The 25,440-nt window shown below is 41.3% G+C and overlaps 1 protein-coding gene across 2 annotated transcripts in view; it reads right to left on the reverse strand.

Annotated features, from left to right (window-relative positions):
• Nucleotides 1-8,844: 8,844 nt before the first annotated feature.
• HSPA12A (heat shock protein family A (Hsp70) member 12A) overlaps nt 8,845-25,440 on the reverse strand; it is a 53,084-nt gene continuing 36,488 nt past the window's right edge. For both annotated transcript variants that reach the window (XM_009087159.4, XM_030241113.2), the window contains 6 exons: nt 21,787-21,958; nt 18,683-18,769; nt 18,037-18,141; nt 16,898-17,156; nt 15,196-15,299; nt 8,845-13,943 (listed from right to left, as the gene is read on the reverse strand). In XM_009087159.4, coding sequence (XP_009085407.1) covers nt 13,309-13,943; nt 15,196-15,299; nt 16,898-17,156; nt 18,037-18,141; nt 18,683-18,769; nt 21,787-21,958 — 1,362 coding nt within the window. In that variant the 3' untranslated portion in view covers nt 8,845-13,308. The remainder of the gene's footprint in view (nt 13,944-15,195; nt 15,300-16,897; nt 17,157-18,036; nt 18,142-18,682; nt 18,770-21,786; nt 21,959-25,440) is intronic.

Below are 25,440 nucleotides of genomic sequence, written 5' to 3' on the forward strand. Positions count from 1 at the left end.
AACTGGAGCTGCCGTCATCCTGTTTTAGCCGAGTAAAATCTCTCCCCCCCTTCTGAACACTTTACAAAGCTATTACATAAAATGCAATGTTAAATGAACAACAAATTACTTTCCCTTTAGCTAGCTTTTAATGCTAATGGTGCTATTTATTCCTGACCTTTTGAAATATTAGATTTTTTAAATGACAACATAAAAAGAATTCTTGTTTGAAAACGCGAGCGACTTTAAACCACATGTTATTACTTGTAAGTATAGCATGCACATGCATCATTCATTCCAGTGTCCCATTTAGGGCTAATTGGTATATATTTCAGTTGACATATATTGTTCTCCTGCAAACGTGTCAAATTCCTTAACGATGGCAATGACAAAAGCAGAAAGCTTGAGATATATAAATTACGCTTTTTACCATATAATCATTCTTATCTATTGGGAATGGTATTTGTGACAAACTATGGTCAAAAATACACAGCAAATTGATTTTTTTTTTTTTAAACTTTAATATCACAGCATTCATGGCAAGTCTTTGATTGCATCCTTAAACGTAGAAATGTTTTGATTTTTATCTGCATCGTTTTGCGGCTTTTGAAAAGATCACTTTATTTATTAAAGGAAGAGTAGCACAGCGAGGATCTTAAAATGTATCTTTTGTTATCAGCATAAGGGAAAAAAATGGGCTGTAATTGTGGATATAGTGTGAGTAATTTGGTGAAAAACGCTTTGTACTGTAGTTAAGGTTTTATAATTCCTGCCAGAAATTACTATTATTTTGTTGGTGGGCAGCATTGCAAGAAGAATTTTAAATATTTTAAATATAGGAACAACTTGGGCCACGTATTTCCATTACATTTTAGACTACTGTGTGCCATGCATTTCCCCCCCTTTATTACAAATCATCTTAGAATCAGACAAAAAAAATAAAAATGGAAGATTTCATGTGACTCTAATTATTACTGCAGTGCTCATTGTTGTCTTTAGACAATGCTGTCCACAGTCATTACTTTGCTCCATAAATCAGTAGCATAATGAGATTCTATCTTTCAAGAAATATTTGAGCATATCTTAATGTGGCATTGATGAATTCTCCTTCCCAAACCTCTGGAGGGTTTTTTTAAATCTAGTTTGTTATGTTAGAGCTTTCATCACCTAGCCCCAGCTGACAGTGTTATGGCTGTGTATTTATTTCCATACCTTCCTGGGACGTGTCCTCAGAAGTTGCAAATAGGAATTTTATGATGTTATGCCTTGAGGGCTGTTTTTCCTTCATTGGAGTGTAATTCCCAAACTGTTTTGCCCCACCCTCATCCTTCAGAAATATATACCATGTGTGGTTGTAAAAAAGTGTTGAAAAACAAGGTTAAATTTCTTAACATCTTGTTGCTGATATAAACGGGGAGAAATTTAGTTGACAAAAGAGATATTCACTGGAAAAAAATACCACTTTTGCCAAAGAAATTATATAATAAGTTCAGCTACCATTTTTCTTCTAAAATTTTAAGACAAGAAAAAGGTGAGTCAAAAAAAGGTCAGCAGAGGGCAGAGGAAGAAAGGAGAGGGTTGATGTTGATTGTTGAGGGTTGATTTAGAGCTCCACAGCTCTAAATCAAAAAATACTAATAGTGCCCTACGTGACACTTACTTCTAAACTGTGCTTAGAGACAAACAGAAACAAGAGGCAAAGTACTCTTTAAATTAGTGTAAATGTTGTGTTCAATTATACAGTAACAACTGGGTGGCTACTGCAATTGCTATCACTTTGATGACCCATATTTTATCAGACCCAAAGACAAAAGTTGCATTCAAGCCCCTCTTCGTGCTCTGGCCCATGGAATTATTGTTGTGTGTTTATCCTAAGAAAGATATTACCTTTAATTGCATTAAGTAGATAACGGCCTCACATCTAACCAATTAGGGAGGTGAAGGGGAAAAAAGGGATCTAAACCTCCACAGTAATGCATTAGTTCAGCTAATAATTCACACTACTGTAATTTAGCATGCAATTTATATAACCTAAGTGTCAATTCCACATGAAAAATAACAGCAATGAACATTACTGGTGGCTTGGGTGCCTGAGCTGGGCACGTGCAGTTTCAGAGGATGGATTCTCTGGGAGTCCTGATTATCCTCTTTGGAAAGTGAGTGCAGCCCTAAGTGCAGCACCATTTCTCATTCAGAAGAGGTTATTCATGGAGGAGGAATATATACAGTCATCACCTTAATTATATGGGATGTAAAACACAGGATAACTTGTCCTGCCTGGGCTGGTGGAAGAGCTGGAGCCACCCCTTCATTCTCCCAACACAAAGCACTCTGTCCTCTGGCTGCAGCCCAGAAGCTACCAGAGGAGCTGCTCAAAAAGAAATTAAACAAACTCTTGGTTCAGATAACCTTTTCTGTATTGTCTTTTATTCTTTACCCAGATACCAGTTCCCTCTCTTTTGATGAGGGGAAAAAAAATCTTCAGGAGGGAAGTGCACAAGGGTTCTTCACCACCCTCAGCTCTCACCAAGGTGGTCTCAGTCCCTTGGGGGATTCTGTGGCCTGACCTCACATCTCCTTCCAGCCTTCCTCATCTCCCCCTTGCCTGCAGTTTGGAAATCAGTGCACCTGAGCATTTTATAGCCCTGCAGAGGCACAGCAAACTCAGCAGGGAGTCAGAGAGGATGTGTTTGCCCCTCTGCACCCTCCCTCTGGCATCACCCACCTCCAAACCCCAGGGAAGGCTTGGCAGAGGAGGCTTCTCCCCTTCATTAAGACCAGACCGTAGATCCTCACGCCTTTGCTTTAATTCCAAAAGGAGCAAAAATATCTTTGTTGGGTCATGAAAACCAGCCTCTCATTCCCTCCCACAGAACCTGAATCAGGAAGCCTCTCCTGGTGGCTGTGACAGAGGGGACATTGCTCATGTGCCCTCCCTTGCTGGCTCTGAAGGGCTGGAAACACAGCAGCAGAAAGCAGCATATTTGTATTGCACAGGACCCTCATAAGGTCATACAAACTTCCTTTTAACCAGGGAAAAATGTTAAAAGGGGAGAGCAGAGTGACTGCACCAAAGAATAGTTCTCCTTTTGACCCACAGAGAAAGAGGTGCCTAATAAAAGTATATGAGCACGGACAGTGTGAAGATAACTGTCTGATCAGATAATGGAATTGTTTTCAGTGATAAGAATGAATCCATTACTAATGCAAATAACTATAATAATTATAATTTGCAATACAGTAAAAATCACCTAGTCTACCTCCTCCTCTGACAGGAGACTGTATAATAAATTATAGGCTGAGAAAAAAAAAATCAAAGGGATAAAGGTTAAAAGATTAAAAAAAATTCTGAAACTTAAATGCTTAACAGGGAAGTCAAGACCTGAAAGCAGAAATTGGTGCTATTAAATAAGGCAATTGTGAAGAATGAGATATTATGGAATTGATTAACAAACCAGAAACCAAGCATTTCCTCATATCACTACCTCTTGTCACAGATTTCAATAATTCTGAAAGAACAAAAAATTAGAGTTGGCGTATAACGAGGAAATTAATTATTTAAATGTAGATGAATATGCTAATAGTACTCTGGGAAGATGAATATAACTTCACACACAAAAAAGCCCCCAGAAGGTTCCATAAATTTGAGGAGTCTCTCCAGTTGCTTTTGCTTTGCTTTAGTATCCAAAACTGGTCCAGCTGTTCCCAGGACTGCTCATCTACAGGGCAGATTTTTTAGGGTTTTCTGGGCACACTAAGTTGCTCATACCAATCCCATAATCTTCTTTGTTCCTGTGAGGTATTTTGGGCATGGAGGCTGTAAAAAAATGCTTTATTTCAGCTTTGGAGGAGTGGAATAGAGCAGATGAAACAAATCCTGTGTGCAGAGTTTGCACTACAGTGAGCTGTTTCCTTGTTTACAGCACCTCTGCTTTCTCCACTGGTTAAGCAGAGAGGAAATAGTGATGCACAAGTTTGATCACTCACTGCTGGCATCAAACCATTCACAGCTTTAGGTGATAGAGCACTGGGAATCTCCCAAGAGATCATGTGATTCTTCCTCAGCCATCAACTGGAGTAAAACAGCTATTAAACAATTGAGTCTAAAGCACTGTCTTCCAAAATTCTCCATCTAGATCTACATTTTCCAAAGGTCAGGATGTCCCATAACAGGCACAGAGAAAAGCCAGGGATTTTAATAACAGGGGGGTGTGAGGGAGATTTCGACCCCCAGAGGTGCTGACATCTAGTCAAAAGTAGGAGGTTTTAATCTGACTACCAGATTAAATTAATCTTTAACTCAGAATGGAACCTTGTGCTTGGAGTATTTTCCTGCATTTTAAATTCAGAGTAAAAAGCTCAATGTATCCTGCCCAAACTTTCACCTCAAGTCATTCATTTCTCACCCTCTTTGAAGTTTTTCCCTGCAGCACTTCTCCTGCAGCTGAAAAGCTGGACACACTTCAGGCCTGCAAAGCACCAGCAGTTTATCAGAACCTCCACAGTATAGGAGTTCAAGGAAAATGCTTTAATGATGCAAGTTCTAAAAGCACTCTGAGTGGAAAACTCACTGCATGCTTCACAGCCATGACTGGTGGTTGTCTCCTAAGTGCCATTTATCCAAAACACACCCAGCCAAAATAACATCAACTCCTGCAGCAAGCTCCTTTCAGCTTAAACACAGGAAGGCCTTTAATCAATGTTTGCAAAAGACAAAACCACAATGTGCCTCAAATCCCCACATCCCATTTCATTGGTTGTTGAGGCTTCACCAGGGCTGTTTTGGAGAGGGATGCTCCCAACACGAGTCCTTCACGTGCGTTCCCAGAGAACAATTCCAGCATCAGTTTCCAAATCTCCTCCCAGCAATAAGATGCTTATCTGCCAGAAACCAGCATGCACTGCCTCAACCTCAAAGCTCCCAACAGAGCCATGAAAAAGATCACAGGTCTATAAAACATGATTGAAGGAGCTGGGATTTAATTAAATAATTAGATTCAGGGCATGCATGAAACTGGTCTTCAGCTATGTCAAAAACTGTCAGGGCAGGAATGAGATGAATTGTTCCCATGTTCTCTAGGGGTAGGACAACCACAGAGAGTCAAAGCTGGCATTATGTAAGACTTCAGACAGATGAGGACACTGAAACAAACAAACTGCCAGAGCAGGTAACACCATTCCAGAATGGTCAGAAGTTTTAAGCATCAGAAGTTTTAAAACCAGATTAAACAAAAGTTGGGAGTAGTTTAGGCAGAATTAGTATTGTTTTACATCAGAAGGTGATATATGATTGATACCTGAAGTCCTTTCCAGCTACATGAAACTCCTGTGATGCTCTGACAGAGCTGCAGTTGCAGTCAGAAAAAATACTTGATGGATCTGAACAGAGAAGAGAAAAAACCTGAATTATTATATGTTACTTGACTCTGAAGGGGAGAAATTAAAATTCTCTTGGTGGGATATGATCAGCCTAGTTTGTACATCTCCTCAGTCCTATAACACCCTCAATAAGTGTGTGGTACTTTTTGATCTTCAATCTCATGTGTTTCACCCACGAGACAAAACAAAAGAACTGCAACACTAATTTTAAAGTGTTTTGGAACATCCTCAGTGATGCTACCTGATTCTTCAGCTGCCTTACACAATTATCAGGCTGAAATGTTGACCTTGTTTCCTGAGTAGACAAATCTATTCTCCTGCCCACTGTGTAAGGAATGTGTCATGGACAAGGCTGTGTGTTCACAACACCCTGCAGACAGTACTGCCTCCAGACCTCTGCCAACACAAAGAACACAGGGAGAAAATCATCTGAGGAAGCATGCTGGAATGTTGCTTGTGGGAAAAAAACCACATTTAGATACAACTCCTGCATACATCAAGCAGAACAAGGACCTTCTCTGCTGGATTCTGCTCTATTTATAGCTAATTTCCTTCAGCTCCACTCATTTTGAAGAGTCAATCCAGGCGAAGTATTGGTGGGGAGGCACAGGCTGAGAAAACAGATCCATTTGATGGTCACAGGATGAAGAATAAACCTTCTGAGCAATCCATTCCCTGCAGTGCTTCAGCTGCAGCCCTGTGGGTGTTACCAGGTGCCTGCAGGGTGTTGGTGTGTGAGAAGCACTGAGGCTGCTCTCTGGACTGCAAAGGAAGAGGATGTGTCCAGTCTGGTGTCTGCTCTTATCAGCTGAGGGCAGGCGGAAGGTGCAGAGATTACTCCTCAAAGGGAAGGAAATACTCCTTGTTGCCCTTAGGAAAGGGAGAGTCACCTTTCTAACTCCTTGGATTGCTGCAGTTGAACAAACCCTGGCAGTCACAGCTCTATCTCACCACTCCCTGCTTTGAAACCATCCCTGACCTTGGAACTGCTGGAGCACTCCACTGCCTCTGTTCCAGCACATCCAGGTCCTGCTCACACATCTCTCCAGCCAATTCCTTTCTTTCCTTATGCTGCAGTAAAGTGGAAAAATTATAAGAAAAAAGCCTCATAATATCAGGCCTGCCTGTCATTTCTTCTAAGGGAAGCTAGTACTCTGCAAGCTCCCATGTGAAAGCAATACTGGTGTGAGCAGTTTGCTAGCATTACAATCCATCCCTGGGTGAAAAACCAACTAGCACCTGTATAAACTGTTTTTAAAATGAAAAATGAAAACTATCTCTCAAAAACAACCTTTCCTGCACGTACACACCAGGGGTTGGAGTGACCAATCAATGAAGAACAACTTCTTACTAACCAATGAAAGTAATTGGCAAGAAAACTACTAACCAGTTGGAGTCACACATGAGGTCTGTAAAACTGCATAAAAACGAGTTACACGAATAAAGAATGAGCTTTTTTCCACCATGAAGAAAATGAATTCCATGTGATTTATTCCCATATCCTTACACTCAGTCTGGCATCATCCTCCTAGGGTGTCTTGGCTCTGCTGCACACACAATACTCCCAGAGTAAGCTGAGATTTATTTTTCATTTCTCCATTCTGTGTCAGCTCACCCATGGACCCCGACAAAAGGATCATACTGGCTGCAATCTACCATGTTCTTAATTTTTTTGCCATCACATGGTAATGAACACCATGGCCCCATCCAGTAATTTCTGCTCTGGACACAAGGCCAGAGCTCCTGGGATATGGCAACAAGTTAACCTTTCCCTAGTATAACAATCCCTGAAAAATTAGAAAACAGGTATTACTTTAAAATCATAGCCAGTGCCTAATCAATTGCATGTTAACTAAAGACAATACAGAATTTCCTGGTCTGCAGAAAAATGTTTGCAGTTAACTGACTCAAGATATGGCATAAGGATGGCACAAGACAGTTTTGCTGTAAGAAATTGATCTTTGCATCTGTCAACTGCACAGGCTGTGGTGGAAACTTCTTCCTTTTTTTAAATACTCACGTTCAAGTCTCTAACTTGAAGGAAAAAAGCACAATAGCTTATTGTGATTCTGCATTAATTCCATAGAAAATTGCTTTTGATTGTTAGAACACAGCAAGGCATGAACGAGAACTAATAGAATAAAATTTATTCCTAAAACAAATGAAGTACAAGACTGGCAACAACCAGGCTTGAATTCCAGTCACACAAAGCATCTGCACTTCTCACTAATTTATCCAGGCTGCATCTCTTGAAAATCAAGCAGTTCTTGCACTGAGTAAAAGAATTCTGAATCCATTGTCCCTCAGCCAGAGAGCTGGACACTGCTGTCAGGGAGGCCCTTTTAAAAGTTGTTTTATTCCATAGCTATTCACATGAATACAAAATCTGCAAATTTCAGTGAGGACTGCAGTGATTTCGTAGAACCAACAACTTACACGAAATCCTTTCTATCAAGATGGGGCTGTAGCTTTAAATCTAACCACACTCCTATGAGAAAGCCATAAGATTTGAAAAGTCCAGTGCAAGGACCAAATTCTGAATGCACACACATGAAACTCCACTGGAATCTTCAGCAGTGTGGTAGAACACCGAAAGCAAAATTTGCTTCTTAATGTGTCTCTGAAGACTGTAATTACATTTCCCATTGTACTAGTAACATTAATTGAATGTTTAGCTGAAATCAAGTTCATTACATGTTAAATACAGTACCTAGCCTATTAGGATGGTGTTTATAATTATAGTCATAAAGCACTTGTAAAACACCTTCATTGCAGCAAATAGGTGGAAGTTGGGTGTAGTGGCTGCTAAAGCCTCTCAGTTCACTCTCTGTATCTTTGCAGCATCATGGACCAAGGTCACCTGTGCCACTGAATCACCTCCAGAGCCTGTGCCAACACTGCTGAATTTCAGAGGGACACAGCCTACAGCTGTTAGCAGAAAAATGTAATTCTGCACAAAGTGCTATGCAAGGGTTTCTGCAGTGCAGCTGGACCTTACTCAACATCCCTGGTTCTACAGCGGCACATTCTCATTCTAATATACCTGGTTATTGGCCAGCTTATTGGCCTCATAATGCATTTTTAACAATAAAGCAGCTTTTTAATAATACAAGACCTAAGAGATTACCCCTCTCTTTGATATATCAGATTTTGTATTTCATTTTCTGGCTCTCTGAGAGCATCATTACAGAAAATACCTGATCTGCTTTTGGTATTGCCCAAAGTCTTTCTGACTGAACTCCAACAAACACCTTTCTCAGAGAGTACACCAATTTTGCTGGAAGCTGAGTCATGAGCAGCAGTGAAGTTCCACCTTGGGCACACAAGTGAACTAAAGCCAGATGGCTGATGTCACTTCTGCTCAGTTACACACACAAAAGGGCAACCAAATTCAAGCATAACCACTTGGCCTTCCTCACTTTCGTAACAGTTTAGGTTTCTTTTTATAGCCATTTTCATAAGAATAGTAGCACCCAAAAAGAGAAATTAGTTTTAAGGGATTTTATTTGACATGATTGAAGACACAAGAACACTCAAGATACAATCCAGACAAGTTGTGAACAGCTCCAAGTATCAGTGAAATCTGAATTTATCTTGCACAGAGGTGAACAAGACCACAATGGTTGGTTTTATAATATAGTTTAAGACTATTTCAAGCAGGTGAGTACTGAGACATTATGCCCAACAACTTTGATACTATTCATCTGCTTAAGCCACTTCATATCATAAATATGCAGCTTATCTTGCCTATTAAATCTCTGCAATATATAATTAGCCTTCTCATAATAATGCATTAAAACTCCTGTATATGAATATTGGTATACTCATACCAACTGAAAACTGTCCTAACCACCACTGCACATTTATCATATTCTAGCACAATTAATCATTCCATCACAATTAGCTGCTAAACTTCAGCTAATTCAGTAACTTGGACCCAAACTTGCAAATTGCTGCTTAGAGCAAAACTCCTGCCAAGACCTTCTGCTTTCCCTGTGGATAGCTGGCCTTGTTGTCTTTCCAACACTAAGCTGCACAATGTCATCTGAAACCCCTACCAGAAAAATGCTCTGCAGGGGAATGTCCTGCAAAAGTATCACAACTACAATTCTAAAAATGCCTCATTTCCTAGTAAATTTCAGATAAATTTTACAACCTAACATCCTTTATCGAAATGGGCATCCACATGCCTCTTAAAATGTCAAGTTGTTTAATTGGGTTATCGTCTACAGACCACAGCATAATATTCTACTTAACAATTCTAATTCCTTAGAGAGACAAGCTAATTTTCCATTCTTAAAGAGGGCAACAAGGACAGCTGGGAGTTTGTTCAGTAGTTCAGTGCTCTGCAAAGATAAGCTTGATAGTGCTCTCACCAGACTGAAGGAGGAAGTGCAAAAATATGTAAACCACGTTTTACAGTGACAGGGATTTCAGCAACAAGCCCCTGCCTGGACCCAGATGGGATCTTACAGAAGGTGAATCAGAAAGGGCAGAGAATTGCTGCTGTGCAGGGAACTGTGCTTCAGAAGAGCTGCAGAAACCACCTGTAGCTGTCCCTGCAGACAGGCTGGAAGCAGCACAAAACTCATGGGCCACCTGATCGTGCAGGTCACCTCCTCTTCACAGGGGGGACAGGGGGTGGCAGCCATTTATTAAACCAAATCCTGTGTTAAGGCCACTGAAAACAAATCTGTGCAGAACTGGACAGATTCAGCTAAACATAGCATGCAAAGACAGCAAAGCCTATTTTTCTGTAAGAATTTTGTTTTTTGGCAGGTGGAAGCGGTAGACAGAGACTGTGTCTTACCGGCAGCTACAATACAAGAGTGTTGCCTGGCTTTGGGAGGTAGTTTTTCATTTGTTGTTGTTTTTAAACTAGAGAAGATCCTTATTAAAAACCCAAAACCTAGTGAAGAAGCTGTATACCCAGATTTTACAATCTGATTTTTGGTTTTACAGGAGGATTCATCCATTATTATGAAGAATTGCTGGAGATGGAATGGTCACCATCTGAAACAAAGAAATGAAAACCCCAGCAACAGACTATTGCATTTGTGTGATGTGCTTAGCTGGTATGACTTGCATTGCAGGAAGAATGTTGTATTCTCTGACACACCAACATTTCTTTCCTATTATTAGAAGATCAGCCTTTCACATTTCATATCTTACCATCTTTAAAAGCCTATAATTACAGAATCTGATTGAGAAAATGTGTTATTTAAAATTAACAGCTGAATGAAATCAACAGAGGCAAAGTGCATTTTTATACAAGAAAATAGCACTGTAGAAAGAAAGAGTCTGTACAATATTTAAATATTGTATATACATAAAATTATATTGTTCATAACTCATCTTAAAGTTTCTCTTGTTTGTAAACCATGGAAAGCAGCACACACAAAAAAAATCCCAGTATTTAGCTTTTAAAGCATTTAGCAGGCAGCTGGAAAGCGACTGCTAGCAAGCACACTTTGTAATTATAGAAAGTATCCAGCAGGATACTGTGACTAGCATTCTCCATAGTCCTTCATTTATTTAATTTAAAGCTGAATGCAGAACACATTTCCCATTAAATCAGGGAATTCTGCAGGAGACACAGAAAACTCAATGACAAAATGCAGTGGATCAGTTGTCCAGCCCTCTACTGTGGAAAAACTCCAGGATAAACACAGAAAGTTTAAGTGCAGGATTGGAACATAAATTAATGAAATAACTGATAAAGCTTTAATCTCCCAAAAGTGTCAGTAATGGATTTAACTCATGCTCAACTTTTTAAAAAGGAAGGTTTAGATTAATAATTAACATTGGAACGTTTTGAAAATGTAGTGAATTCCAGCAGGTAATCAGGCAGCTCTGTATAAATGCACTGGAAAGTGTCAGCATTTCAGGGTGATTCTACTGGTTGGTACCACTCTGCTAATGTGGAGTGGAATTAGAATTGAATCTGAAGTTATCAGTTCATGACAGATGCAGAATGTAGGTTTCAGAAGTTTTCTTCCTGTAGCATTTTGCAAAATAAAAACTATACCAGTTGCAGAAGAAATTTGCCAGGCGAGCATGCTTAAGGAAACATTTGCACAAAGATCTTATTTGGAAAACAAGATGCTACCATGGCCATCAGTGCATTTCTCCTGCATCAAGAGCTCTGTGCTCATTGCCAGGTAAGGAATGCTTTATTCAATGTTATTTATAGTTTCATTCTATTGGCTTCTGCCTTCCACTTCATTGGCCATCCAACTCAACCCAGCAACGTATTTTACTGAATTAAAATGTTTGCTACAAAAAAATGTATTACGGTATTTTAGATCTGAATGTTTTGTCTCTTGTGAATTGTTTAAATGTTTCTGGACAGCCATCACCTAGCTGTGCTTCCAAATCTTAACATAGGAATGAACAATTAAAAAAAAAATACAATCACCTGGGGAAGTGCTTGATAAAGCAGATGGGTCAGAGGGATATTGACAGGCTGGAGAAATGTGCAGACAGGAACCTCATGAAGTTCAGCAAAGGCAAGTGCAGAGTCCTGAAGCTGGGCAGGAAGGAGCCCATGCACAAGGAGAAGCTGTCTGGGAGCAGCCTGGCAGCACAACTCCACCCTGCCATGGTGGCAGAGAGACACTGAGCGAGGCTGAGACAGAGCCAGCAGTGTGGCCCTGCCATGGAGAGTGCCACCAGCTTCTGGGCTGCACTGGGAACAGCACTGCCAGCAGGTCCAGGAAAGGGACCATTCCCTGATTCAGCCCTGCTGAGACCATGTCTGAGTGCCAGGGCCAGCTCTGTGCTTCCAGGACAGAGAGACACGGACACAGCTCTGAGAGCTGGGGCTGCTGGACTCAGGGAGGCTCAGGGGATGCTAAGAATGCCTGAGGGCAGACAGGAAAGAGGATGGAGCCAGAATTCTCAGAGGTATCCAGTGAAGGAGCAAGAAAGAGGCAACACGCACAAATTTAAACACAAGAAATTCCTTTTAAGCGTAAGAAAAAAACTTTTGCAGTGAGGGTTGTCAAATAAGTTGCCTGGAGTTTAGGGTTCTTCATTTTGGAGACCATAAAATTGGAAAAAAAAACTTGTTCTGACTGATACTGCTTAGAATGGAGAGGTTTTATCAGATGGTCAGTGGATGTCCCCTTCAAGCTCAGTAACTCTGTGATTCTGTGGTTTCAGATGGAAACTAATAAAAATCAGTTTAGAAGACCCAAAAGAGAAATAGGTTTGTTCTTAATACTATTTTCTGAAGTAAAATGAGGGTAATGCTAGCTAATTAATCTGACAGCTTGTTCTGAGAGCTCTGACACCAAAGGCCTTGATTTCAAACTGGAGCAATCAATATTAGGCCCCCAAAATACATACGTATTTCCTAAATATAATTTTAAGGATTTCTGGGGATTTTCTTTACTCAGAACTTGAGTAATTTAGATCCTATTTCTCTGAGTCGTTAATTTTCAGCACTTTAAATTCTGAAAGCACTGGGCAAAATCAAAAGAATACAATAAAACTACCGATTTGTTCCCATTGCCAGAGGATGGTGCTGTTTAAACAGATATCCCACACAGATACACCCCCCCTACAACAGCCACGTGGGTTAGTGAGTTTTTCTCAGGAGGAAGAGGAAGAAGAACAAGGCAAAGAGATTACAACTTGGTATTTTTTTAACTAACCTTCAGGACCCAACAATAATCAGTGTTTATTTTATCAAGGTAGATCTTTAAGCATGCGTGAGTAACTTGGGAACTTTTACTACCTCTGGAACTTTTGCTCCCAAAACTTTTTAAGGGTCTTTTAAAATGCAGTCCTTGGTCACCAAAGGACACAAACACAACACACCCCACCTTACTAGCTGTTCTCATGTAGCCTGCTGAAATTCAAGGCGATGACATGACAGACAGAAGTCAAAAAACGGAACAGTGGAAGATCAGTCTCACAAACAGGCTGTGGCGGGGCAAAGGGCCGTCAGTAATTTAAGAAATCAATACCAACTTTGACACTTTTCGAGGTCGCAACATCAACAGCCATGGCTTTGATCTCAGTGTCCCCAAACTGCATCAGCGTTTTGATCTCGCGCCGGCTGGGCACGGAGGCGTCAGTCCCCGTGAGATCCAAGCGCAGCGTGCCGCACTTCTTCACGCCGGGCTCGGTGATGAAGCTGACGTTGTCCTGCTCCGAGCTGTAGATGTTGATCACTATGACTAACTGAGAAGGCTTGGCAGGTGTGTAGCTGCGGGTCACAGTCTCCCCCAGGGCTACAGACTGGTCGGCTGAGATGAATTTGTCGAAGACGTCGGTGCACCAGCGCGTGCCGTCCTTGACCAGGAGCTTCTCCGGGGGATGCTTGCCCTCCACGAAGCGATTGAGCACCCCCACGCCGTAGGTCAGGGGGGAGCGCCGCACCTTGATGACAGCAGGGTCGAGGCCAAAGAGAACAGCTCCTTTGAGGATGGTCAGCCCCACATCCTGGGGAATGATCACCCGGCACCTGGAGCCAAAAGCGCTCTGCACGGCTTGCTGGAGCAAGGGGGACTCAGCGAAGCCACCCACCAGGAACAGGAACTTCACATTGGTCACCTCTGGCTTATCAAACACCTCGCCTGAACAGAAACAGAGAGCATCCAATAAAACCCACTTTGACAAGGCAATGCAAGGGAAAATGGCAATGTCTGAGTGTACTGAGTGCTCCATGCACATGATCTGAAACTGCCACGTCTGTGCCCACACTGCCACCCCCTAGCATGCACCAGTCCCACTTCTGTTATTTCTAGAGTATTTCATTATGAATTCACTCACCTCAAACCAAACATTTTTGAAACTGGCATTTAAAACCGACCCTTAATTGCATTCCAGATAAATCACTCCATTCCAAATTCACTTATTTCTGATCCCAGCAGAAGCACAATAAATACCATCTGCAAAATAATCCCTCTTTACACTTTTACAGATTTTCCTTCTTAGGTTAAACCTACATCTACTTTCAATAAAACCATCTACTTTCAAGAAACCAGTTATAGGCTCACTTTTAGTTCAAACAAGTCAATTACCTGTCACAACTGTTGCAGCCCTAGGTGTCTCCCTCTCTCTTCACATATATACTGCTCTGTATTTGTTGTCTTATTAAGTTCTGAAATTTGTCTAATAATCCCTCACACGTGATGAGCAAAGCTGGATATTTCTTCCAAACAGTGCTATAAAACATGTAAAAAGCACACTTTTCTCACCACAAACATTATACTCTACTTAATACTAATTTCATCTTCCGCTAGGAAGACCTTAAATAGTAATTCCCAATAAACACATGTCACTTTCCATTACTGGACAAATAAATTCATTGCTGCTTAAGCTATGCCTGGAAGTACTTTTACCATAATGCATCATTTACTATTTGTGCTTTAGAGATGTCAGTGATGGTCATGAACAAATGTGACCTTCCACTAGGGAGGAACAAATTGGAGTTTAATAGCTGGAATAGTCAGAAATGAACTACAACTCTGGCATAATGTGGTTGTTGCCTGAACCAGGAAAAAGGAAGGCAGGATCTGGGTTTCTCAGTGGATGTCAGCTCTTTGAATGCTTGCAGCCATGGAAGCATGGAGTAATTGGAGCTTAGGCAGTAACAGAACTGAATCACACTCAGTAACCAGCACTAGAGCTAGGCATGAGTATGCGCTCAGGACACATCTCTTACTTTTATAATTTTCCTAGCTGATTTGTAGAGAGCTGCAAGTTTCAGAACTGAATTCCTTGTCAACAACTGGTGCATACCAGGAGTTGTTACAGGGTTGAAATGAGTGAGCAAAGTTTCAGTTTGGGCTCAGCCAGGAAGTGGAACCACACCCAGATACGTACTCAGGTGCTGAACGATCTGGTCAATGGTAGGTTTGAAAAGAGCATTCATTGCATCCGGGCTCATCCTCAGCATTCCCTGGGAGGACCACTTCACAAAGTCCACACTGCAAAGGAACAGTGAGAAAGAACATTAAAGCATTGCAGCTGAGCTGTGAAACAACCAGCATTAAACAAATTAATGAGTTTACAGAATCTGTGTGCATTTTCCTTGGAACAAAGTGCCCCAACCTCACCCTAGCCCCATACCAACTGCAGTTATGTAAAACTTGAAGGGAGAATTATTATTTTGGCTTGTCTAATTGTTGTTTTCTTTGCCTGATTGCCTTCTGCAGCATTAGCAATGCTCAACTGCTCTCTGGAACAGCTGGCAGTCAATGCAGTGCTCGCTCATCTGAAACAGCACTGATTCATCCCCAGAAGGGCAACATTTAGGTTATAGCAGTGGCAGGCCAAAGCCACTGGAAACACACAAGGAAAACAAGCAAGTTGGGAAGCCTCAGGAGGCAGAAGAGAGAATTGCATTTTCAATGAGGCATAACATTTATTAAGTGAACACAGGCATTATGCTATTCTACCACTGATACACATCTGTAAAGCTCAGTAATCTCCCTTGCATTCATGCACATTAAATGTTAACCTTTACACTCTTTCTATCCTGTAATCCAACTGATTTCATTTCATTTAAAGGGAGCATTTATCATTTCCTCTAAGATTCACCATTAAGACTACTAATAAAAAGGAGATGGCCTTGTGAAGATGAAGATTTCCAGAAATTTTTAATGACTTCAGAACCTCAGTTTCATTTAGAAAGAAACTTTTAGCTGGATTCCAAGTCACTTAAGCTTCCAGTACATTTACCAATAACTTCTGAAAGAGTTCCAGCCTGCATATTACATTCAACATTGGCTAGTTTAAAAAATTAAGGTACAGGTACTAAATACCAGATATTCCCCTCTCAGATCCCAAGCATTCTGTCTCAGATTCACAGGTTCTCTTGTTCATTCTCATTAAACTCCAGGTTTTCTGTAATATGTAACTTCAAGAAATGCAAAATGCCCATTTCTACTTTTTGCTCACTTCCTTTTCTACAGCAGCCCACAATCTTGTCACTTGGAGTGACTTCTTAATACTGAAAATCATTAATTAAGATCTCTGGAGGAGATTATATCTGCCTATCAAGCAAATTATCAATCCTGTTAAATACTATAAGAAGCAAAAGCCAGCTATCACTTCAAAAGCTGAATGCTTCCCCTTACAGAACTTTATGCAGTAGTATATGTTTTCTCCAGTGATCTGATACTGTTAATAACTTCCCTCAATTACACATCTCACAATCTTGGATTTTTTTCCAGGATCCGGGCTGCTAAAAATTAAGGTTCTAGGCAAAAAATTCTGTGTTTGATCTGACATTCCTAATGAACATGCAAGAGACTCTCAGTATACAGTCAAAGAAAGTGATGCAGTGGTGGCCTAACAGAAAAGAAAGCAATACCTGAAAAGTACAAGTCTTGTACAGAAAAGCTTTTGCAAGAAATGGATGAGAACTTTTCATGTTGGAAACTGCACCAGATGCAACCCCACTTTCTCATCCTTGCACTACACTTCTATGCTACTCCCTTTCAGTCCTAACGTAATAGGGTATTTTAATTATTTGTCTTTGCTACCAGGAGTCAATCCTGCATCCGTGTGCTTGTCTACTCACTTGCTTTTCCTCAAGGCATGCTCTACACTGTGACCTCGGAACTTCTTGTAGTAGTCAATGAAGGAGAAGGGCAGGGTGATGTTCAGGGGGTTGGTCCTGTCGGGAGCTGCCGCCCGCTTGCGGGACTCAAAGGCGATCATCAGATCCACCCAGGCCGCGGGGCGCTTGATTTTAAACTGCTCAATGAAATCTTCCCCAAAGATTTTACACAGCAGCTTCTCGAACTCGTAGTCCACACCTAGAGAACCGTATGGCCCACCTGCAGCACAGACAAAACACAGCTTTAATATTCTGCATATTCTTTAATATTCCTATGACATTCTGAGTCGACCAGGTGCACATCAGAACAACACTCTGAGGACTGTCATAGGAGAAGGTTCACAAAAAGAGGATCTTTGCTAAATGTAACAGTTGGTCTAATACACATGATCTTACTTTTGCCTCACTGTTACTCCTGTATCATTATAACCACTCAAACACTACCACTATAAATGAGTGATTCAGCCAACCAGCAGCTGGGTTATTGTAGAAACAGGTGATCCCCCAGCCAGGGAATAATGTGCTTCAACTCCATGATTCAGAATGCTGAACAATTGCTATAATAAAGCTATACTATATTACACTAATACTATATTAAAACTATACTATATTACACTAATACTATATTAAAACTATAGTATCTCTATACTATACTATACCATACAAAAGAAACTAAAGAAAAACTTGTGACTGTCTGACACAGCCAGGAAACAGCTTTGACCCAACGGGCCAAGGAAACAAAACAAAACAATCTTCACCAGTGTCCAATAACCAAATCACTTTCAGTAAACAATCTCCATAAGGCATTCCACAGGTGCAAAACAAGAGGAGCAGTGAATAGAGAGAAGAATTGTCTTTTCTTCTCTGAGGTTTCTCACTGCCTTTCCCAGGAAAAATCTTGGGAGAGAGAATTATGTCTCTCTCTGTTCAGTGAATACCACACTGGGTTATACTAATGTTGTGTGCTGGTCTCATTTCAGGAAGAACTGTCAGTAAAATGCAATAAAGGCACACATTTCCTTCACTGACAAGCCAAAGCATTACATAAATATGCAATACACAATCTAATTACATAAAGCAAGCAGTGGAAGTGACATGACCTGTTGCTTTGTAGAGCTCCTTCAGATGTCCTTCAGGGAGCCTGATCTGATGGACAGTCATGTCCACTGTGCCTCCTCCGCTGTCAACCACGATGTACCGATCACCTGGAATGCCAAGGGGACAGGCCAGGGCCATTTACACCACTGTGAGCACACCAGCCCACTGCAGTGAGACCTCCTGAGGGCACCAGATAAGGGGGTAAGGGCCTACAGACAGCCAGCAATGGCCATGCTGAAGACCTGATCTTTGCTAGTAATTACAACATGATGATTGATAACAAATATCAAAGTCAGATGTCAAAAGCTATTAATGTAGCACAGCTGAAAAGTGGGACTGCTCATGCTGCTGGTGTACACCATTGTGGGCTACTAATATTATACCATATTTACAAAGCCTGTTCTGAGGAAAACATTCCAGTTGCATGGCTTCCCACCATCTCATTAATAAATTTTATTATGCTAGAGCATACAGAATTGCAATTCAGCACTTGTAACTAAGAGCAGCACATGAACTTGTGGTTTTTTCCTTTTCCCCTTTATAACCACTGTGAGAACAATGCAGTGCACAGCACCTTTGTGGGAAACACAATATTTGCCTGCAATACAAAACCAGTGAGAGCAAAGTTTGCAGAAGAAAGGACAGTACCTTCCTCCAGCTCAGACCAGATCTCTCCTATGACATTTTCCACCATGAAGGTCCGGCTCTGCCGGTTCCGGCGCACGTGCTCCTTCCCTAGTGATTGACAGAAAAACAAGTTACTGAGTCTAAAGCAGCATGAAAAAATAGAATCAAAAACTACAGGAAACAAGTGCAAGCAGGCTGACAGATCTGTATGTATCCCTTCTTAACAAATGTACAAAAATTACTGCATTGGGATGATAAACCTTAGAATGTCATTCCTATAAAGAAGGAAAAATAGTTTAGAGCCACCCTGATCTTCCTTGATATTGTTATATATACTTATTTGTCTTTTAATCTATATGAATTACCTAACAGAAATAATGCAAACTAATTATATTATATCAAAGCTATAAACAGGTCTGACTTGCAGTTTCTCAAGACACTCTGGCTCGCAAAGTGTGCTGGCAGCAGGGTGGGGGGCTGGCAGCCAGCTGTGCTCACAGCAGCCTCCACCACCAGCAGGTGGCAGCCCCAGCCCACGCCCAGACAACCCCCCCCCACCACCTGGGATGGGAGAACATTCCCACATTTCCAAAAGCCGCTGCTCATTTTGAGTGCTCAGGCAAATACGCCTCCCCAGCCTCTCAGGATGTCAGTCTACCCCAAAACAAGCAGCAGAAGCACTGCTGCTCAGATTATTCAGAATTAATCTTAAGAACAAGTAAGAATTGGAATTCATCTTAAGGACACAGCGATCACCAGGGCTGATCCTCAGAGTATTTAAAATATACACCAATTAAAAATTAAGTGTAATCTTTCAAGACTATTGTAACAACCCATTAACTGACAAGACTTAACTGCTACTTAGACATTTAAAAGATGCAGAATAGTCTGTCAAGAGAAAGCAGAGTAGTGAGAACCTCTGCTATTTATGCTTCTAAATCAACCTGCATAACTGATGATCAAAAAAAACCCCTACATTTCTTGTGTTATCATCACTCACCTTCAAAAGCACTCCATAAAACACTACAAGAGAGGCAGCCTGTCATGAGTAGGAATTCTTTCTGAAAATACCAGCATGCAAATCACAGAATGCACTTTGCTTCCTACTTCTGTAGTGCCTGTCATCAGAAAATAGAGCATCACCTCCACTTGCTCCTGCACCCCCCCCAAGAAGACTCCACGATGCAGAGAAGCTGCCCCAGCCCCAGTTCAGGTTCTGGGCAGCGCAGGGAGAGCTCAGATGAAGAATTCCAGGGCAGAACAAGCACTAGGTCCAAGTGAGGGCCTGTCAAGCTCACAGAAATCAATGGCAATCCTTTCATTCCCTTCTGTGGGCCAGAAGTGGACACAAGAGCCAGTCTCTAACTACAACTGAAGCAAGCTTATCCTTGCTACTATGAGCAATGAAATTTCTGTTTTGACTTCACAGCAATAATATGGTCCTTGGAGTGCTTCTCTCTGTTTATATTTAAAGGGTTTTTCTCCTTAATCTGTTCTCAGCTTGTCTTGGGTGCTTGCCATGCCTTTATGAAATTTTAATTCCAGCCCCAAATTAATTCACTCCAAACTTTGTTTTCATTAATTTTGACATGAAACCTTTCTCATCCCCAATAGCTTTTTACCATACAAAGTCAAGAATGAGAGTGGTACCCCCACCCAAGAAAAAGCCCATTAGCAGAAATCCATGATCTGCCAGATTCTGCCCAGCTTCAAAACCTTTACCAGATGAACTCCTTTATTATTTTCCCAGAAGCAAATCCCTGTGTTGTCTGAAAGTGAGCTGATGTAAAATCACATGGAACTGGAACAGTTTAGGGCACGAATGAGGGGGACAGAAGCCAAGGGGCCCTGAAGGGACAGAATCCTGAAAACAGATTGTGTCCTGTACTCTGTGTGGGCCTCCAAACACTGAACACATCTGACAAGTGCTGGCTGGGAGAGCCATGGATTTGAGAAAATGATGTAGTCAGTCTGCCTAACTAAAAAAAACAATGCTCTGGTAAGTGCAGGAATAGCTCTACTAGCTTAACCTCCCACTTGCCTCTACTGTTTTGACCTAGCAAATGTGATAATATACAGACTCTTCTAAAAAACTCCTTCTAGGATAGACTGTCACACTACCATCAGTATCAGGACAACTGTTGCAATTCACAGAGATATAGAGAAATATGCACATTAAGCAGCTTAATCAAATCTTACTGCTGCAGACCATTTTCCTTTTTTCCCCCTCTTTTTGCCTCCATTTTCAGTAGGCTGCCAAGCTCAAAAAAGGCTCTGGTGATCAAGGATCTTCTGTCAAGTGACTTACAGTGCTCCAACCTCTGTCCTTCAAATCCCTTCTAACAGTGACAGTAGCAACAGATCCCAGCTCAATAAATCAGAAGTGCATTATCCAGTTGCTCTTCACCATGCAGATAAATTCATTGCTACATTCCAATGCCATGTGTTCCACTGAAGGTTGAAAGTCATTAATGATATTTCATAAAGATGACATCAAAAAGAATCTGCCAGTACTTGGGAACACCTCAGACTAATTGTTTCATGGCAGATCCAGTTATTTAGCACTGCCTCAATAATGCAGATAATCAAACACATAATTGCTTCCAACAAATTAAATTAAAAAAATGATCCAGCATGAAGTACTATCTTAAATTAAGGCAGAAAAATACTGTTGTGAAAATACTTAAAGACTCCCACAACATCCAGAAAAGGCAAGGCAAAGAAGATACCTGCATGCTAAAATTCAAGTGTATATTAGGAAGAAATTGCTCCCTGTGAGGGTGGTGAGGGATATACAGAGAAGCTGTGGCTGCCCCATCCCTGGAAGTGTCCAAGGCCAGGCTGGACAGGGCTTGGAGCAACCTGGTCTAGTGGAAAGTGTCCCTGCCCATGGCAGGGGGTTGGAACTATATGATTTTTGAGTTTCCTTCCAACCCAAATCATTCTGTGATGTCTGCTGGGTCAACATATAAACAAGTCTGACTATGGTAAGCAGCAAAACAGTTTTTAAAACCAACTGATGCCAGCCTGAAACATCTCAAGGGAACAAAGACAACAAGAAAAGGCGAGAAACCAGCCCTGGGGGACAAAGCAATGAGAATCTCAAAGTGAATGAACAGAGGTACCCTGTGTAAATCCAGTTCCAATAGTGTCACTCGGGCTGTAGCCATTGACAGGTGCCCTACTACTCAGGTCTATCATCTGGTGCAGGCGCAGCTTTCGGCAGTAGATAGAGGCAGCCTCGGGCTCCAGGGCAATGATCAACTGCTCGGGGTTTTCAGGAGATGCCATTCCTGCCTGTGAGAGAGAAGGGATCAGAGAAGTGGGGTGGGGAACCCTGCAGCCCAGCAGCCCCTCTCAGCACAAGGCTGTCCCCAGCCCGTGGGCTCGGCTGGCTCGCCCCGCAGAGCTCACCCCAGCAAGGAGCTGCTGCCAGGGGGAAAGGTCTGCATCTGGGAATTGTCCTGCCCACACTGCACAGCACAACTCCACAGGCTGTAACAGGGAGGATTGCATGCACTTACCATGCTTAGTGTCTAACTGAGCACTTGTGTACATGACAGGTGGAGAAAAGAAGAAAATCGGTTTGAAACCTGTAATAATTGGCCTAAAACCTGAACTCAATTCTAATTAACCTCTGAATCTGCCAGCTAACAGGGGCCCCAGCCTCCTTTCAGCCTCCTTTTGCCTCTCCTCGCCACAACAATATTTGAAGTATGTCTTTATGTCCCAGATATTCACAGTCCTTGCCAAAATGAGGTTCCTGCACTGTTTAACTGTATAGGAATACACAATACACTTTGCCAGCAATGCATCTTCTGTCTTACAACCAACATTTTCTATTTCAAAATCCATTACTTTAAAGTACATTTGCTTTTATAACATCTTCAAAATGCTCAGTATATTCTAGGAGACAAAATACAACAGGGCAGGTTCCCTAAAATGTAATGAGAACAAGCCTAAAAATAATACCACATTATAAAATCAGTGTTTGCCATTCTTTCTATTTTCTTACTGGATTTTCAGCCTTCAGACACAGATATTTTCAAAAAGCCACAAGTTCTAATGCAACTACATCACTCTCAGAACTAGGCTTAAAGAAAAATATTCAAATAACAGTTCACAAAACTCTGTTTTAATTTCTTTTTCCCAGTACTTCTGCCTGCAAAATAATTCAACTTTCAACTCTTACTGCCAACTTTTGGGTCACTTGCTATGACTTTTCAGTTAAGTGCCTGAGCACTAAAGCTTGATAGCAAACAAATAAAACAAAATGAACATTTTTCTGCTTCCACAGTCAGTCTTCCAGCCTTCAACTCATACACACACACACACACACAGTGGTGTCTCTAGAGCATCCTCAAAAGAAGGACTGGAAAGGACATGGAAAGTCTGCAGACCTGGAATTTGGCTTCTTTCATACAGCTACATTGTGGGCTGTGGGAATTGCTGCCTCATTGACAACTGCAGCCAGAAACTCAAAGTAAAGTTGTTTACTTTACTTTAAGAAGTAGTACCAGGATAAGACTTGAGACACACAACTGTCCTTCATATTTACTGACTCACTTTACTCTCTCCATCCTAGTAAGTAACATAAACAGATTCTTGAAGAAAACCTCTTCTTCACTATTGGTAACAACAACAACAACAACAACAACAAAAAAAAAAAAAAAAAAAAAAAAAGGAAAAAAAACAACAATAAGTTCTAAAATTACTTAAGAGTTAAACTCTTAAATCATGGTTGCTCTTTATTTTACAAGCACACCATGACTGGGATTATGGTCACTTTACAGCCTTTATTGCTGTTGGGCAAACCTTTCTGCTTCAGTTACATCCACTGGACTAAACAGCATGATCCAAAATTAGCAGAACTGTGTGGGAAGGAAAATATTGAACAAATACTACACAATTTCAAACCTTGCCAGCTCTGTGGCAACACATATTGAAAAAAAATACTGTATCAAAAAGAATGTTTGCAACCAAACTTTCAAACTTTGGAAAATAGATTTACATCAGCCAGAGTAACCCTAAAATGTGTAAAAAGAGCATCAATGAAGCACAGACTCTCCTGCCATCACATCACTTGTATGTGAGCATGCTGGCAGAAGCAGCCCTGGAGCTGTAGTGGGGATGAGGATGTGCCTTAGGACAAGCCCAGTCCCTCCTGTGACCCATCTGGATGTTGTAGGCACAGGCAGGGCTGGTTTCATGCCAGCTCACTTCAACATCACTCATCCCCAGCTGAGCTTTTCCACACAGGAAGTTTTGGTTTGTTGCACTGGAAAGAGCAACATTCCAGCTATGAATCAATACTGGGTTCCCTGACAAACAGATTTGTCTGATCTGCTTAAGAATTCCACAAATGTGTGATGTCTGCACACAAACTGTCTTTGCCTTTGGAGAGTTTTGCAAAAAACTTAATCTGGATCTTGCTGCAGTTCTAAGGGCAGCACTTCCTGCTCTATCCTGTAAGGGCTTGGAGAACAAATAGCTCCTGACTACCCTGCTTCAGTTTTTACTTGTATTAAATCCATCATCATGTTGTGTGAGAGCTCTAAATCTGAGCAGCAAGGGGGGTTATTCACTATCTAGCAATGTGGATGAACTCAAGAATCCCCAGTCTGCTCCTTGTACTGGGCATGTGTCAGCAGCACAGACAATTCTTAGTCTCAGGCTAACTTATACACTAAAGACATTTTAGAGAAAAAATAGTTTGTTGCCAAGGATATTAAAATGCAAAGGCTACAACCTAAAGCATTTGCAGAGGTGACAAGAACTGAGTTGCACACACATGGAAGGCACTGGTACCACTGGTACTTCCTCACTGGAGGTGGTGGTGGGGAGAAGATTGTATTAATTGCCAAATCATCTGTTCTAAGGGGAATTTTAGTACAAACTCCCTAGGCTGGTCCTGCTAAAAGCAAACAGTAAACCATTAACAATAACATTTGCTTCCTCCCCTCCTCCAGCAGCAGCCTGTACCATGAACTTTTCACACTGCAGTCAGGAGAGGCAGGCAGTGACCTGCAGTGGATGGACTCAATCTGTGTTCTCAGACCCTCCATGCACAGCAGATGCCATTCCTGCTCCTTTTTCTCCCCAGCTATGATTTTAACATACCCAAAATATCTCCTGAGGAAAACAAGCAACAGAAATGACAGTTTTTAACAGGTCAAAGCACATCTGATCCTAACAGAACCTCATGAAGAAAATGCTGAGGTTTTGAGTTTAAAAGCTTTTCTTACAGAGTTTGAAGGGGCAGTTACAATGAAGAATTTGTTGCTTCACATCATAAAAAGACCATACAGAGAATCTTTTACAGTGAAAGGTACAAGGCATCCAACACATATTTTCGATGTAGACACACATATATGTACATATATACACACATATATATTTACATATAAATATATATATATATGTGTATGTAGCAATCAACAGTTCATATCTTGTGTATATAGCATTTCTATTTAAACCATGAAAGAGAGCACATTACATATATTTCTATACATCTAAGCACAGAGAAAATGGGAGAGGGGGAGATGCTAAAGAAACATGAGCACATGAATACTGCTGGGGAGGAATGGAGCAATGAGGTTGTTTTAATACAAGCTCCAAGAGGAAGACTTAGGCACTGCATCTGTCCCATCATTACAGCCAAGGGACAGATGGGAGAAAAATATTGAGCATGCAGAGAAAGAGGAGGGGAAACAGCAGGCAGCCAACATGAAGAAACAGTGATTCATTTGTTAAAATTATTAATTGCAGGCATTTGGGAA

The sequence above is a fragment of the Serinus canaria genome, chromosome 6 (assembly GCF_022539315.1).
Source record: "Serinus canaria isolate serCan28SL12 chromosome 6, serCan2020, whole genome shotgun sequence".
NCBI lineage: Eukaryota > Metazoa > Chordata > Aves > Passeriformes > Fringillidae > Serinus > Serinus canaria.